At 48.8% G+C, this 16,633-nt stretch overlaps 1 protein-coding gene across 1 annotated transcript; it reads right to left on the bottom strand.

The window, feature by feature from the left end:
• Positions 1 to 399: 399 nt before the first annotated feature.
• Positions 400 to 13,783, bottom strand: LOC130119290 (proteasome activator complex subunit 3-like). Its single transcript, XM_056287746.1, has 10 exons — positions 13,656 to 13,783; positions 13,087 to 13,119; positions 10,289 to 10,351; positions 8,175 to 8,279; positions 5,048 to 5,102; positions 4,748 to 4,863; positions 4,498 to 4,566; positions 3,647 to 3,769; positions 2,601 to 2,687; positions 400 to 593 (listed from the first exon to the last, which is right to left on the bottom strand). Exons 1-10 carry the CDS (start codon positions 13,695 to 13,697, stop codon positions 513 to 515), a joined length of 774 nt encoding a protein of 257 aa, XP_056143721.1. The 5' UTR covers positions 13,698 to 13,783; the 3' UTR covers positions 400 to 512.
• Positions 13,784 to 16,633: the final 2,850 nt, after the last annotated feature.

Consider the following 16,633-nt stretch of genomic DNA (forward strand, 5'->3'; position numbering starts at 1 on the left):
GTTTGCATGTTCTCCCCATGTCTGCATGGGTTTCCTCCAGGGGCTCTGGTTTCCTCCCACAGTCCAAAGACATGTAGGTTAGGTGAACCGCCCATCCATCCATTATCTGAACCGCTTATCCTGCTCTCAGGGTCGAAGGGATGCTGGAGCCTTTCCCAGCAGTCACTGGGCGGCAGGCGGGAAGACATCCTGGACAGGCCGCCAGGCATCACTCACACACACACAGATTCACACCTAGGGATAATTTAGTACGGCAGAGTCACCTGACCTACATGTCTTTGGACTGTAGGAGGAAACCAGAGCCCCCGGAGGAAACCCACGCAGACATGGGGAGAACACGCAAACTCCACACAGAGAATGACCCCCAAGGTTGGACTACCCCGGGGCTCAGACCCAGGACCTTCTTGCTGTGAGGCGACCGCATTAACCACTGCACCACCTAGGTCAGGTGAACTGGCCATAACTAAATTGTCCCTAGGTGGGTGTGTGTGTGTGTGTGTGTAGGAAAGTCATTAGTAAAGAGCTTCTGAATTGCTGTTCCTTGGTTTCTTGATCTTCTCGATGTTCTTCAGAATCATGTCATGAAGGGTCACCTAACGAGAGGACACATCAGGTTAGTGGTTACCACTGTCCAGCTGAAGTTAAGACTCACAATCACTTCATCTGCCCACTACTGTACATGCTAGAGACACAGTTTCACATGGGCTGGTATGGAGCCTCTCAATCACCTTTATTCTTTAGCACAAACAGTAAAACTTCATCTTTTACTGTCATCAACAGACCAAACATGAAGTGTGACTTATAGTACAGAGAGTGAGTCAGACGGTCTGAAAGGTAGTGAGATAAACTGACTTAGATATTCAGACACAAAAAGACTGCCCTGCGAGTGTAACAGCAGTGAGTTTATCGTCATCCTGTTCAATATGAAGCTCATCAGAATACACTACTGACAACAGAACGTACTGCGTACATATATTTATCATTCTTTCAATATGTTTCATGTTATTTTAGTGGTTATAAAAAAATTGTTTTACCCCCTTTTTCTCCCCAATTGTACTTAGCCAATTACCCCACTCATCCAAGCCGTCTAGGTCTGAACTGGTCTGGTGGCGTGTGTCAAAACACACATGTCTAGCACAAAACAAAGCTTCCACCAGGCGAGTCAACCCCACCTGCTCGTGGTGCAGACTGTCATCGCTAGCGGGGCTCTGGCTTTGGGTGAATCGCCGGCCGGCGCCCTAGGAAGTAACCGGCCACCCGCTGCCTTGAGGGATAGGCTATTTAGCCACAGGCTAAGGGCGGGGCAAACCCCGGCAGAAAACCTCCGGAGGAGTAACCCCCCCCCCGTAGACCAGTTACCATGGCCCACTTGAACATGGACATGTCCTGGTAATTGAGTCAAGGTTACCCCAGTTATGGGGTGAATAACAAAACAAACTACTGTCTTGTACATCCCTGAATAGGATAGAATATGCTTTAGTTGTCATTTGTACATACATGCAATGAAATTCACTCTCTGCATTTAACCCATCCTAGCTGTGTAGCTAGGAGCAGTGGGCAGCCGCCGTGCAGCGCCTGGGGAATGGTTTACCCTTTCCGGGTACTGACAGCTGGGTAGACTGTGCCCGGGGATTTGAATTCAGAGTTACCGTCTCTTAACCTTTGCCTAAAGAGGCATCAACCCACAAGGCAGCAGGTGGATTTGAAATCCGAGTTCCCTTCTCCTATCCCAATGTGTTGGCTGGACTGGGCACCATGGGAAGTACCATACAGGCATGCAGGAGGATCAGCTCTATCAGTAGGGATGTCATACTTAGCCAAAGCGCCCTTGCTGAGGTAAGGTGCTACCCCTGTACAGCCTGCGGTTGCAGTTTAGCATCTTACCCAAACAGAAACTGGGTTCCGAAGGAGTTGCGATCTCAGTCTACTATCAGCAAACGACAAGCATGAATGCTCGACTGCAGTCAAAGGATGATGATGATGATGATCCGAGCCGTCCCGGTCGCTGCCCCACCCCCTCTGCCGATCCGGGGAGCGCTGCAGACTACCACATGCCTCCTCCAACACACGTGGAGTCGCCAACCGCTTCCTTTCACCTGACAGTGAGGAGTTTCACCAGGGGGATGTAACGTGTGGGAGGATCACACTTCGTCCCAGTCCCCCCCCGAACAGGCGCCCCGGCCGACCAGAGGAGGCGCTAGTGCAGCGACCAGGACACATACCCACATCTGGTTTCTCACCCGCAGACATGGCCAATTGTGTCTGTAGGGATGCCTGACCAAGCCGGAGGCAACATGGGGATTCGAACCGGCAATCCCCATGTTGGTAGGCAACGGAATAGACCGCTATGCTACCTGGACTCCCAATAATGACGGCCTTTTTAGTCTGAGGAAAGGAGTGGCTTGGTCCTCTTGTCTGTTTTTAACACCATCAAAGTGCTTTGTTAAAGTGACCTGATGCCATTATTGTTAGCAGCACAAATGCAAAACCCAAATGAAAGACTGGCCAAATCCTTCAGAACAGAAACTCAGCTCTTAGTGGTGCTGTGTAAAGATATTATTGAGGTTCATAATGGGATTTCACTGGTGTGTGACACTCACATATTGGTTTCTGAGCTCCGAGACGATGATCTTCAGACTGATGTACTCCTTCTCATCAATCTCCAACACTGTCTGTCTGTAGTCCTCCTGAAGACATGGGCACACACAGAGAGAGATTGTTATTGACCATCACATGGACATAGTCTTATTTCAGGAATCAGGAACAATTTATTGTCATCTCTATCATGTACTTGTGTACACAAAAGAAACAAAATTTCGTTTCATCCAGCCCACAGCAGTGCAACACAAAAGATAAAAACACACAAACAGTTAACAACACTGTCCAGGAGAATGAACAGCAGCCAGGATGACTGTCAGAACCGCCGGTCTGCATGGGCTAGCAGTTAGCTTAGTGTGCCCCGCTTCCGCATCCTGTCAGACCGCCCTCAGTGTTTCCTCTTCCAACGCAGCTCCGGGCAGGCCCATTGGACGCAGCAGACCAGGCTCTCCCAACCAGACACCTTCGACACACCTCCCCCGCACTCCACACGACGACACAAACGTTGACGCTAGGCAAGACCACCACCAGGCCGCCTCGGGTGTTTCCTCTCGGGCACAGCTCTGGGCAGGGCCGTGGTCCCTGGGCCCACAGGACGCAGCAGCCCAAACACTCTCAGCCGATCCAACACCAGCTCTCCCAGCCATCAGACGAAAAATGTCAATCAAAATAAAAACCTCACATGATGACACAAACTTAGACGTGGACAAAGACACTGCATGAGTTCGCGCCACCATCTTCCCACAGAAGATGACACAGGCTTTACAGTTAAACAACGAAGACAACAGAAACGGGCAGCAAACTGTCCTCTATTAACACAAATCCACCAGTAAAAAAGCAGCTGGTCATAGATTTTGCTCAGTTTTTGTACTATGAACATGGTGTTCATAGTACAAAAACTGAGCAAAATCTATGAATTCGGTCCATGTGCAACAACAACATCACAAATTGGAGTTGTTCATTTTGATCCTAGTCTCACTGGTTTATATACACACATTCATACAGACAAACCAATATGGACCAACACACACACGCGGTGGGTACTGACCACATGAGGGTACTTGGCGATCTTGGACACCAGCTTGGCTCTGGTGATGTAGTACCTGGAGATCTGGTCCAGGTACGACGCTGCCTCTCCTTCCACTGTCCTGAGCTCTGCTACCGTTTCCTCCTACACCAACACAAATCACGTGCACATGCATGCAATTAGAGGGAATAATTTAATGACAATGAAGAGGAGCAAAGAGCAAACGAAGCCTCTGTCAGACGTCAACAGATTTAAATTGGGAGCAGAGATGAAGCAGTGCAGCTGGATTTGAACGACAGTACTCTGTCCAACAAAACCAACAAAAGATATGCAGGCAATGTCATCCAGTGACTGCTGGGATAGGCTCCAGTATCCCCGCAACCCTGAGAGCAGGATAAGCGGTTTGGATAATGGATGGATGGATGGATGGTTGTGTAGGCAAATCAGAATCAGGAACACTTTGTCGTTTCATTTCATGCACGTCCACATAGGAAATGAAACGTCACATGGTTTCCTGCAGTCCACAGCCGTGCAACACTAAGACAAAACTACATATCCAAGAACTACAAGAACACATACATACATCTAAACTAAACAACAAAAAATCACTGTCCAGGAGAACGAACACCAGCCGGAACTGCTGGTCTGCATGGGCTAGCAGTTAGCTTAGCCTGCCCTGCTTCCGCGTCCTGTCAGACCGCCCTCGGTGTTTCCTCTTCGGGTACAGCTCCAGGCAAGGCCGTGGTCCTTGGGCCCACAGGACGCAGCAGACCAAGCCCTCCCAGCCATCAAACGAAGACAAACGTAAGATGCAGACGTGGACAAACACATTGCATGGACAGTATGGATGCTGCAAACGCAAATTTGCTGACCTGTATGGAGACTCCAAAGTTATTCCCATCTTCTATTCTGGGGATGAGCAGCTGGACCCACATTTTCACCTGATTGACAGAACAGAAGAATTAGCTCAGTATTACGCTAACCGAGCACCAAGTCACAGGAACTTGTCTGGGAGGATGCTAAGCTTAGAGAAAAAAGGCATGAACACAACAGTTTTTGTTTCATCCACCTTGGAGGGCGGAGGTTGTGGGACAACCCTCTGTGTGAAACGAAGAAACCCACCGTGTCACATTTCTCAATCAGCGTCCTGATCTCTGGCTTGACTCGCTCGATCAGGTCCACCAGTTTTGCGTTGCTTTTGATCATCCCCTCTGGCATTACCAACACTTTGGTTCCCCCTGAAAGGCATGAAAACCAACACAGTCTAGTCACAACTGACGATCTAAGAGTCAGACCACGGACAAGGCTGTGGATCTCTGTATGAGAAATTTGTGTGATAAATGAAATTCTACAGTTCTACTATCATTAAGGGGGCAAACTGAACCTTACCCCCCACAAAACAATTCTCATTGTTTTTTCCACCTTGATAGTTTTCATCCCCTCCTCCATCTTCCAGTTTCCTCTTCTTAGCGTTCTGCTGTTGAAGTAAAACAAAGTATTTATTTTATGACAGAGAACATCTGCTGGCACGCATGTTGTTCTTCCAGTGCAGCACTATTTCACATTTAGATGCCCCCTTTAATCCTGCTGCCCCATGTCATACTGAGCCCAAAGGTCGAGAAAGTGTTGCTGTGACCAGCAGAATGGGTCTCAAGGGGGCGTCCGGATGGTGTGGCAGTCTATTCTGTTGCCTACCAACACAGGGATCGCTGGTTCAAATCCCCCTGTTACCTCCGGCTTGGTCGAGCGTCCCTACAGACACTATTGGCCGTGTCTGCGGGAGGGATGCCGGATGTGGGTATGTGTCCTGGTCGCTGCACTAGCGCCTCCTCCAGTCGGTCGGGGGGGAATAGCATGATCCTCCCACGCGCTACACCCCCCTGGTGAAACTCCTCACTGTCAGGTGAAAAGAAGCGGCTGGTGACTCCACATGTATGGGAGGAGGCATGTGGTAGTCTGCAGCCCTCCCCGGATCGGCAGATGGGGTGGAGCAGCGACCGGGACTGCTCAGAAGAGTGGGGTGATTGGCTGGATACAATTGGAGGGGGAAAATCCGAAAAAGATTTTCCAACCAGTCAGGAACTTGAAGTGGTGATTTACCAGTTTCCAGACCTGTTCTTGCATCTTTACCTCAAAAACAAAAAATCTGAGGTGATATTTTCGTACTTGCGTGAAATTAACAACAGAATCTAAATGAACACAATTTTGAAGTGACATGAACAGGAATTCGACACACTCGCACAAGAAAAATTTTTAAAAAATCAACCAGGAAAATACACGCGTGCACAATCAACAGGAAATCCTAACGGGAACCAAGAAAACAGGAATTGTTTTGAGATGTTGAACAGACTTGTTTATCTAAAACCCTGCCAGGACTAAAACAACACTAATTTGAAGGAAACCTCAAACTCAGAAGTCACATCCTTTTAACGATGCCAAGTTCCAGGAATAGCACAGCAGAAAAGGTCGACCTTGTTTGGACACTCAAGTCAAATAAGCCTCTCTCTTCATGGCACAATACACCGTTTCCTGTCCAATTATGCTGCAGCAGCTCGGGGGTTAATCCTCGCTTCTGGTGAGGACATTCAGCGCCTATTTATCTTGGCTGTGGCAGAGGGTGTAGTGCTAAATACACCGCTCTTATGTCTTTAATGCACTCTTTACAAAGCACAATCTGTGAGTTGTAGCTCTATAGTGTATACTGAGAAGTGGAACTCGCGACTGTAATTATGTTTTCTTCATCCATCCGTTATCCGAAGCGCTTGTCCTGCTCTCAGGGTCGCCGGGATGCTGGAGCCTATCCCAGCAGTCACTTGGCGGCAGGCGGGGAGACACCCTGGACAGGCCACCGGGCCATCACAGGGCCAACACACATTCACACCTAGCGACAATTTAGTGCGGCCGAGTCACCTGACCTACATGTCTTTGGACTGTGGGAGGAAACCGGAGCACCTGGAGGAAACCCACACAGACACGGGGAGAACATGCAAACTCCACAAAGAGGACCACCTGAGACAATCCCCAAGGTTGGACTACCCCGGGGCTCGAACCCAGGACCGTCTTGCTGTGTGGTGACCGCGCTAACCACTGTGCCACCGTGCCGTCTAACTCGGAAGTTTTCTTCAGTTCTCTCCAATAGCGGCTAGTGCACCGCCGCTAAAGCCACGCAGATGAACTGCACCAACCCGGAGTGCTGTTTTAGATCTCATTACCGCCCAGTCCCAAAATGAGAAAGGCTGCATACTTCTGTCAAGAATATTTAGACCGTCTTAGAAATGCACCGACGGGGGCAGTTAAGTACCTGAACTGTGTTGTGTTTAATTCTGGAGTGGGCTATCCGACCTAAACAAGACCCAGAGGACTGGACATGTTGTATTTTGGGAGATTTGGTTTAACCGTTGATATATGGCCACAAGCTTTGTTGTGCATTGTTTCTTCTTTATCCTTTTGTGTAACCGGTGTGATCTGACGAGGCCATTGGGAGTACTGAAGTATAGTTTGCATGTTCTCCCCGTGTCTGCGGTGGGTTTCTCCGAGTGCTCCGGTTTCCCCCACCGTCCGAAAGACATGCATGTTAGGGTTAATACTCCTGTCTGTGCCCCTGACTAAGGCATGGCAAGACCATCTGGAGTTGGTCCCCGGGTGCTGCACGGCGCGGCCCACTGCTCCTAGCTACACAGCTAGGATGGGTGCAGAGAGGAATTTCCCCACCAGGACCAATAAAGTATCTCAAAATCAAAAATCTCAAATCCAAAGTGGCAGACCCTCCATTTGCTTACTCTGACTTTGCTTTTTTTTTCTATCTCGGTGCTTTTATACTTCCTTCAAGAGGTGGGAGGAATTTCATAAACCAGGACCCCTGAAACCAATACCTCCATTCCATCCATTATCCAAACTGCTAGCTCTCAGGGTCGCGGGGATGCTGGAGCCTATCCCAGCAGTCATTGGGCGGCAGGCAGGAAGACACCCTGGACAGGCCACCAGTCCATCACAGGACCAACACACACACACACACACACACACACACATTCTCACATAGGGTACGGCCGAGTCACCTGACCTACATGTCTTTGGACTGTGGGAGGAAACCCACGCAGACACAGGGAGAACATGCAAACTCCACACAGAGGACGACCCGGGACGACTCCCAAGGTTGGACTACCCCGGGGCTCGAACCCAGGACCTTCTTGCTGTGAGGCGACCGCGCTAACCACTGCGCCACAGTGCCGCATGATGCTGAATGCACTGTCACTCTCAGAAAGGGAGATTTTTCAGTACCCTAAAAGCCTACTCTATGATGTCATTGTTTCTTGAGGCCAGCAGCTCATCTACCATGGTCCATTCAACATCATTTAATTCAAATTAATAATTGAAATCACTTCGTTCTGGATGACTATTTTTAATGACTGTTAGATCTAGCCTGGCACAGCTGATCATCCTGGAAACCAACAAGAGTCCAACGCTCCACCTGTCATTCACAGCAGTTACCCGAAAACCAGATGTTATACAGCTGTAACTGGATAGCTGATGGCAAACGATGGAGACTTACCATATCCAGGCCATCATGGCAGTTAGAGAACAGGATGGGCTCAGGTACTTTAAACTTGATTTCTGAGTGGATTTCCTTCAAGTCTGTCATATTCAGAATGGACTCCTGGGGAAAGAAGAAACCCCACACAATGCCTATGATGTTCCTTTTTTTATTTTTTTTAAAAGAAATTCCTCCCTTTTTCTCCCACGTTGTACCCGTCCAATTACCCCACTCTTCCGAGCCATCCCGGTCGCTGCTCCACACCCTCTGCTGATCCAGGGAGGGCTGCAGACTACCACATGCCTCCTCCCATACATGTGGAGTCACCAGCCGCTTCTTCTCACCTGACAGTGAGGAGTTTCACCAGGGGGACGTAGCGCGTGGGAGGATCACGCTATTCCCCCAGTCCCCCCCCCCGAACAGGTGCCCTGACCTACCAGAGGAGGCGCTAGAGCAGCGACCAGGACACATCCCCACATCCGGCTTCCCACCCGCAGACACGGCCAATTGTGTCTGGAGGGACGCCCGACCGAGCCGGAGGTAACACGGGGATTCGAACCGGCGATCCCCGTGTTGGTAGGCAACGGAATAGACCGCCACGCCACCCGGCCACCCAGGGATTTTTTTTTTCCTTTTTGTGTTTAGTTTGGATATATGTGTTAGTATGTGTGTTGTTGTAGTTTTTGGATGTGTTTTTGTCTTCGTGTTGCACTGCTGTGGGCTGGGGAAACGGCGTCTTGTCTCATTTCATGTGTGCAAGTACATGAAATGACAAAATATAGACGAAACAGCAGCACTTCATTCAGACTGCAAAGCAATTTTACTTAACAGCTATGATACAAAAATATATAGATGTCATTAATGATGGTTAGGAGTCCCACCAGTAAACCACTGTAGTCTAATGTCATGTGCTTGGTCCCAGTGACATAGGAGCAGTGATTTAAGATAAATATGATATGTAACTGACATTACATGATGAGTAAAATCAGATGGATAAACTGATCTCAGCAGGATTCAGATTCTTGATTCATACTTGATTGATTGATTCACATTACCCCAGGTGTAAGAACGACATTATTGCTCTGCTGCTGCCATCTAGTGGCCACAACAGAACATAGTAAAATGGTTATGTCTGTTCAATAGTTTTGGGTTGTGTGTGTGTGTGCGTGCATCACACGGATGGGGAATGAGGTGTGTGTCCATTTTGTTGCCCATTGCCCTGTTCTTCCAAATTGGTTCAAACATTGGTCATTGGTGAGGCGCTGACTTGACAACCCTGGTCTGGTTTCGTTTGAATGGATTTCTGGGATGTGGTGCAGTCGAGCACCGATTCAGTTACCACAAATTGCCAAGGGGGTCAGTAAGTTAAACAAAAACAGTGGGCCTCATTCATCATTCATTTGTATGTAGGATTTTTTTTTTGTGACCCCCCCCCTTCGCTCCCCAATTGTACCTAGCCAATCACCCCGCTCTCCGAGCCGTCCCAGTCACTGCTCCGCCCCCTTTACCGATCCAGGGAGGGCTGCAGACTACCACGTCTCCTCCAATACATGTGGAGTCACCAGCTGCTTCTTTTCACCTGACAGTGAGGAGTTTTGCCGGGGGTTGGTAGCACGTGGGAGGATCACGCTATTCCCCCCCCAGTCCCCCTCCCCCTCCCGAACAGGCACCCCAACTGACCAGAAGAGGCGCTAGTGCAGTGACCGGGACACACACCTGCATCCAGCTTCCCACCCTCAGACACGGCCAACTGTGTCTGTAGGGACGCCCGACCAAGCCGGAGCTAACACGGGGATTCAAACCGGTGATCCCCATGTTTTTAGGCAACGGACTAGACACTACGCTACCCGGACGCCCCCACAAATTTGTTTTTACACACCCATGGAATTTCTTGAGCTTTCAAGTTTGTCTGATAAAAGGAAAGCCTGATGGTTACATGTAATTTCTTCCCCCTAGCATCTATTGTCTAAGAGTTCTTGTGTAAGCACAAATTTATTTATACATACCAACGATTGATGAATGAGGCCCAATGATCTTAAGGGTCAAAGCTTAAACAGGAACATTTCTTATATTTCATTCTTAGTCTGGCTGTAGTTAACAAGCTACATGTCAACAATAACTACACCACTTACCTTCAGAAAGTCGTCCAGCTCAAGGAGCTTCCGAGGGAAAAAACTGGCCACCAGGTGCTCAGCCTATCAAAGGAGAGAGATTGTTGTTCACAAATAACTCCACACTTGTGTGTTTTTACCGTCGGAGGCTTGTAGTCACAAAACAATCGGTCTGCCAGACTTGAATCCTGTAATTCATGCCACAAAGGTGCAGGATTCAAGGTGCTTCTGCTGGCTTATAAAAGCCTAGAAGGGCTGGCCCCGTCATACCCATCTGATCTCCTTAAACTGTGCATACCAAAGGCAAAAAGAAGTCAGCTGGGTGTCCGGGTGACGTGGCGGACTATTCAGTTGCCTACCAACATGGGGATCGCTGGTTTGAATCCCGTGCTGCCTCCGGCTTAGTCGGGTGTCCCTACAGACACGACTGGCCGTGTCTGCGGGTATGTGTCCTGGTCACTGCACTAGCGTCTCCTCTGGTTAGTCAGGGCGCCTGTTCACGGGGGAGGAGAAACTGGGGGGGGAATAGGGTGATCCTCCCACGTGCTACGTCCCCCTCGCTGTCAGGTATATTGGAGGAGCCGTGGTAGTCTGCAGCCCTCCCCGAATCAGCAGATGGGGTGGAGCAGCAACCGGGACGGCTCGGAAGAGTGGGGTAATTGGACGAATGTAATGGGGAGAAAAAAGGGGGAATTTCTTTTTTTTCTTCTACAGTCAGCTGGTGGCAGGGCCTTTTCCTATCGGGCCCCATTCTTGTGGAATAACCTGCCTGCTGACATCAGACAGTCAGTCTGTTGAGTCCTTTAAATCCAAACTTAAGTTGAGTGCTTGAAACCTGTACTGCACGGCGGGTCGGTTTCTGTCACAATGAATTCACCAACCACTGTTCTGCTGACGAGATTATAGAGTATCGATTGACTACTGCAAACTGTTCTCTTCTCTCACATGTCTTTTCTCTCTCTCTCTCTCTGAGTGATGTCTTCTCCTTTCTCTTCTTCTGTGTATGTGAATGGTGTGCGAGTCTCCCCTGTGTGCACATGTACTCGGTCCTCCTGTCAGGTCTACATGGCGATGGTGGTCATGTGGCTCAGGTCCTGGGCCGTTCTGGTGGCGTCTGGATGCTGCTCGGCATCCTCCTCATCATATTCTTCATCTGTCTTATAAAGCCATTATAACTGTGTTATCCTCTTTCAGTGTTGTATTGTGTAAACACAACATCATTGCACGTTGTGCGTCTTGGGAGAGAGATCCCTCCTCTGTTGCTCTCCCTGAGGTTTCTTCCTATTTTTACTCCCTGTTAAAGGTTTTTTAGGGAGTTGTTCCTTATCCAGTGAGAGGGTCTAAGGACAGGATGTTGTGTTGCTGTTGAGCCCACTGAGGCAAATGTGTAATTTGTGATATTGGGCTATACAAATAAAATTGACTTGACATTGTTCCTATTGTTTACCATTTGCTATCCAAGTTGTTCCCATGTGATTAAACCTGCAGTGCAGAAGTTTTGTCTCCCCCCTTCTGGCAGTGAGAGTAATGACTACTCTTCTTTCAGCATTCTCTAATGAGGAAAGGCTACACCAATGGATATCAATGTTTGTCCTCGCCGTCAATCGATTTCTTCTTCTTCTTTTTTTGTTTTTACTTTAATCCTTCCTCTGAATGCAGTTTCTTTTTTCTCTGGAGCATCAGGAACTTTTCTTTGAGGCTTGTTAGATTTTTCCACCATAGCTTCAAAGCTTAGGGACAATTTAGTACGGCCGACTCACCTGACCTACGTGTCTTTGGACTGTGGGAGGAAACCGGAGCACCCGGAGGAAACCCACGCAGACACGGGGAGAACATGCAAACTCCACACAGAGGATGACCCGGGATGACCCCCAAGGTTGGACTACCCCGGGGCTCGAACCCAGGACCTTCCTGCTGTGAGGCAACCCTGGTAAGATGACGCACTAACCATTGCGCCACCTTGCCAGGGTTAGCATCTAGAAGCACACCCGCATGAGGACCTGTGCTTCGTGGACGCCATGATGATGACGTTACCTGACCTGATTGTCCCTAGGTGTGTGTGTGTGGGCCCTGTGATGGCCTGGCCACCTGTCCAGGGTGCCTCCCCGCCTGCCGCCAAGTGACTGCTGGGATAGCCTCCAGTATCCCTGCGACCCTGTGTAGGATAAGTGGTTTGGATAATGGATGGATGGATAGATAGCTTTGAAGCCTGGAAGCTTTTTGGCTGAAAACCCTGAAGGCAAACCAATCGGAGGCATGCCAACGCTTTCATCACATGGAAGTTCAGCTCTGACAAATCAATAATTGCTGGTTGACGTAAAACGCATCACTACAAATCACATCCGGTGCGCCAGCACAGGAATGTTGTTGACCCAGACTCCAGATTTAAAACTCCGGTACACTGCGAATACAGAGAGATGTACCCGGCAGGTGATCGGCTCAATCACCATTGTGTGAACTCAGTCGGATAGGGCTTGAATGTCACAGACATTCATTTATATGTCCAATATGTCTAGCTTTAAAAGAACAACACTTCGGCTAATCTGGATGGTAAAAATGAAGACGCCCACTCCCATAACGGTGCGGTATTGAAGGAGGAGTGCAATTTCAAAGTAAGAGTCCCATCCTTTACAAGTACAAGAAACATGTCAGAGCTAGTGTGACGTTGGTGCAGAGACACAATAATACACATCAGCAAAGTTCATGCTAACACAAAGCACAGGACAACGGACGCTTACAAGCTGTGTAATGCGGACAGCAGCAGACGATAACACGTTGAGCTGATGCTACCAGCTACAGAATAGCTAAAAGACACTCACCTCACTTGAGATCTGTTCCCTGAAGCTGTCCACCTGTGAAGAAGATGGCATTGCAAAGAGTTAACCATTGCTGCTGGTCAATACACCAACCTCTATACATCAGCAGATTTAGCAGTGCCTGGCTTTTGTGGGGGCTCGGGGGATGACACTGGCAGCATGGTAGCATTTGCAGAACAAAGGCTAGGGGGCTCCCAACAACTATATGGTGGGGTAAGGGTTCTGAAATTCATTGAGAAACCCCGACGCAAAAGGCAGGGTTGGATTTCCTCCGAAATCCTTAACTGGGTATATTTTCCACCACAGGGTTTGATTCATTTTCCTGTAGGTGGTTGGCTATCAGGCACCAACACGAGTTGGTTCTAACAGGGATAGATGGTGCAAGCCCTAGTGATGAGTAAGTAGCGGGCGTCAAGGTCCAGCTGGCCCCTCCTAATACATAGGTTGAGGCAAAAATCAGTATAGTGTGTAGAACAGTTAACGTTAGCCAAGTACACATTAAGCTAGCAGCGGACTTACGGCCTCGCATCTCGCCGTGAAGCCGGAAGTGAGGAGGTGCTCGTCATACTCACTTTCGTCCTCAGCTCATTTTCTACTTTCAGGAGGGCGGACATCGCTCAGCAGAAAACGTCAGAAAAAAAGCTTTTACAACAACGACGAGGAGCCTTCAGAATGGGACGCCACACCGACCGACGCCTCGAGTCGAGCTGTGACGTAGAAATAACGCGACGACCCACGTTGTCCCGGCGCCGGGCGCGGGGGGGGGCGTGTCTTCGGCGCTTTCGAATTCGTCGAGGTTTTTGCCTAAACGTAAACTGGCTTGACCTCACCTGACCCCGAGATCAACCGAACCTTAACCCCACGTTGACGTTAGCCTGTAGCGAACCTAAACTACGGGCCGGTACCGTCAGGCTAATCCCGAACGCCTGCTTTGTTACTGAACATGTTGTAGCGAATCCATGCACGTTACAATGTCGTGCAGAGAAATGCGTCAGTCAGTTTAGCACGTGGGGAAATGGTCAATTTTAACGTCTTGTGCGCATGCACATGACGTCAACATCGAATATATTTAAAGAAAGAAAGAAGAACACGACTGACAACAGCAGACTGTACGAGGGAGATGCAATCTTAAATATATATTATGCAATGTATATGTTTTTAGGTGGCAGAGGTGAAGATGATGAGATGTTCATTGGGAGTGATGAAGAAGGACAGGATTAGGAACGAGTACATTAGAGGGACCGCTCAGGTTGGACGGTTTGGAGACAAAGCAAGAGAGACAAGATTGAGATGGCTTGGACATGTGTGGAGGAGAGATGCTGGGTATACTGGGAGAAGGATGCTGAATATGGAGCTGCCAGGGAAGAGGAGAAGAGGAAGGCCAAAGAGGAGGTTTATGGATGTGGTGAGGGAGGACATGCAGGTGGCTGGTGTGACAGAGGAAGATGCAGAAGACAGGAAGGAAACGGATGATCCGCTGTGGCGCCCCCTAACGGGAGCAGCCGGAAGTAGTAGTAGTATTAGTAATAGTAGTAGTAGTAATGGTAGTAGTAGTTCAATCCAATGCAAATCCTTCCGCCTCTCTCTCTGCTGCCTCCGCTAAACTCCTCCCACCAAATGACCTCCGCGTCAGAGGAGGTTTATGGACGTGGTGAGGGAGGACATGCAGGTGGCTGGTGTGACAGAGGAAGACGCAGAGGACAGGAAGGAAACGGATGATCCGCTGTGGCGCCCCCTAACGGGAGCAGCCGGTAGTAGTAGTAGTAGTAGTAGTAATAGTAGTGGTGGTATTCCAAAGCATTTTCTCGGTTATTTGAGAGGTCTTAATAGCTTTTTCGTTCGTTGTTATCTTAGAAACAGAGTCAAAGAGATGTTGCAGTTCAACACAAAATATCAGGTGTGATCTGAAGCCCTTCAGCCTTCTGCGTGTGATATTTGCCGACAAGACAGATAAGCTTGAGAGCACTGTTAGCGGATTTGTGAGTCTGTATTACAGTCCAGAAACAAGACCACGTCCTCTAAGATTGGTGTCAATCTGTTAAAGCTTAGAAAAGTCAACCCAGATCTCTTGAGAGTGAGTACATTCATAGAAGAAGTGAGAAATAGTTTCAATTTCTGTTTTGCAGAAAGCTCTACTGGAGCGTTATCTTCTTTAAATCTATGCAATAATTTATGGCATGGGTAGTATCTGTGTAATATCTTCATGTGAACTTCTGGAATGAGGAACTTATTAGGGTCGGACCAAACTCTCTCTGCTAATATTTCTGTAAAGCTTAGTTCCCATCGAAGAGTCGATTTGGGAAAATAACTGATCTGAGGTCGGTATTTTTCTGATATGGGCTCTGATAGGTCGTTCCCACCTCGAGAGCTTGGCGATTTCTCCCCTCAAAGGGCCATATATTAATGCGCTTTTGATGAGGAACAGTAACTTTTGTGATATACTTTTTATAACATATAATGTAACCGGTTATGTTCTTGCCCGGTGCGGGATTCGATACGGGGTGTACTGCACCACAAGGCGACACCACTAACCGCTCGGCTACAGGGTCAGACCCGTTAGCTAGCTAGGGGCTAACGCGTCTTATTAGTAGTTTACAATAATTATATTCTTTTCGAGAAATATTCATATCCTTCGTCTGAACATAATCTTCATATCCAGAGAGGTTGCCTTTCTCGGTGAGTACATCTAAAACAAAAACCGCACCCTTATCCATCCATTCGGTTATATATCTGGACTTGTTTGCAGACAATGCGTGCTGATTGTTCCATATTTGTAGCGAATTCGGGGGGACAACGCAACCACTGGAACTGCCGCGGCCGGGACGCGAACCCGTGTCGCCCGCACCGCAGGGGGCACCGCTAACCGCTCGACTAAAGGGTCAGACCCAGCGGCCAGCGTGTCTTCTTATCCGTGCACGTTACATTACCCCCTCCTTCGGGAAGCGCGTCCCCGCGCTTAAGCATATCAGCTCCTTCACGCCTCAGGGCGCATGCGCTTCCGACGGTCGCTCCATCCCACTTTTGACACCAATGTAGCGAATTCGGGGGGACAACGCAACCTCTGGAACTGCCGCGGCCGGGAAGCGAACCCGTGTCGCCCGCACCGCAGGGGGCATCGCTAACCGCTCGACTAAAGGGTCTGACCCGCCAGCCAGCGGCCAGCGTGTCTTCTTATCCATGCACGTTACAATATTATGCATGAATATGGAGAAAAAGTGTGCTTGAAAGCAGCCACCCAAGCTCCAAGAGCTGGCTTGTGAAAACTGGCGAGCGTGAGAGGCTATTTATTACACTTGTGGTTACAACATAACAGAAATCTTGGGCCACCACTCTTATCAGGTAATACATCGGGGGCTATAAAACCCACTGACAATTACTTTTAGGTAAACATTGTGTCCTATACTAGACTTTATCACATTAGCATAGCTGTAAAATAATAACGAGGCAAGAGACGAGCGCCGTACGTTTTCAACTCCTTTCTTGTTATCTCACTTCTTCATCACCCTTAGCGCCGTACTACACTCAGCAACAATCATTAGGCTACTGCGCC

The sequence above is a fragment of the Lampris incognitus genome, chromosome 10 (genome assembly GCF_029633865.1).
Source record: "Lampris incognitus isolate fLamInc1 chromosome 10, fLamInc1.hap2, whole genome shotgun sequence".
In the NCBI taxonomy this organism is placed as follows: Eukaryota; Metazoa; Chordata; class Actinopteri; order Lampriformes; family Lampridae; genus Lampris; species Lampris incognitus.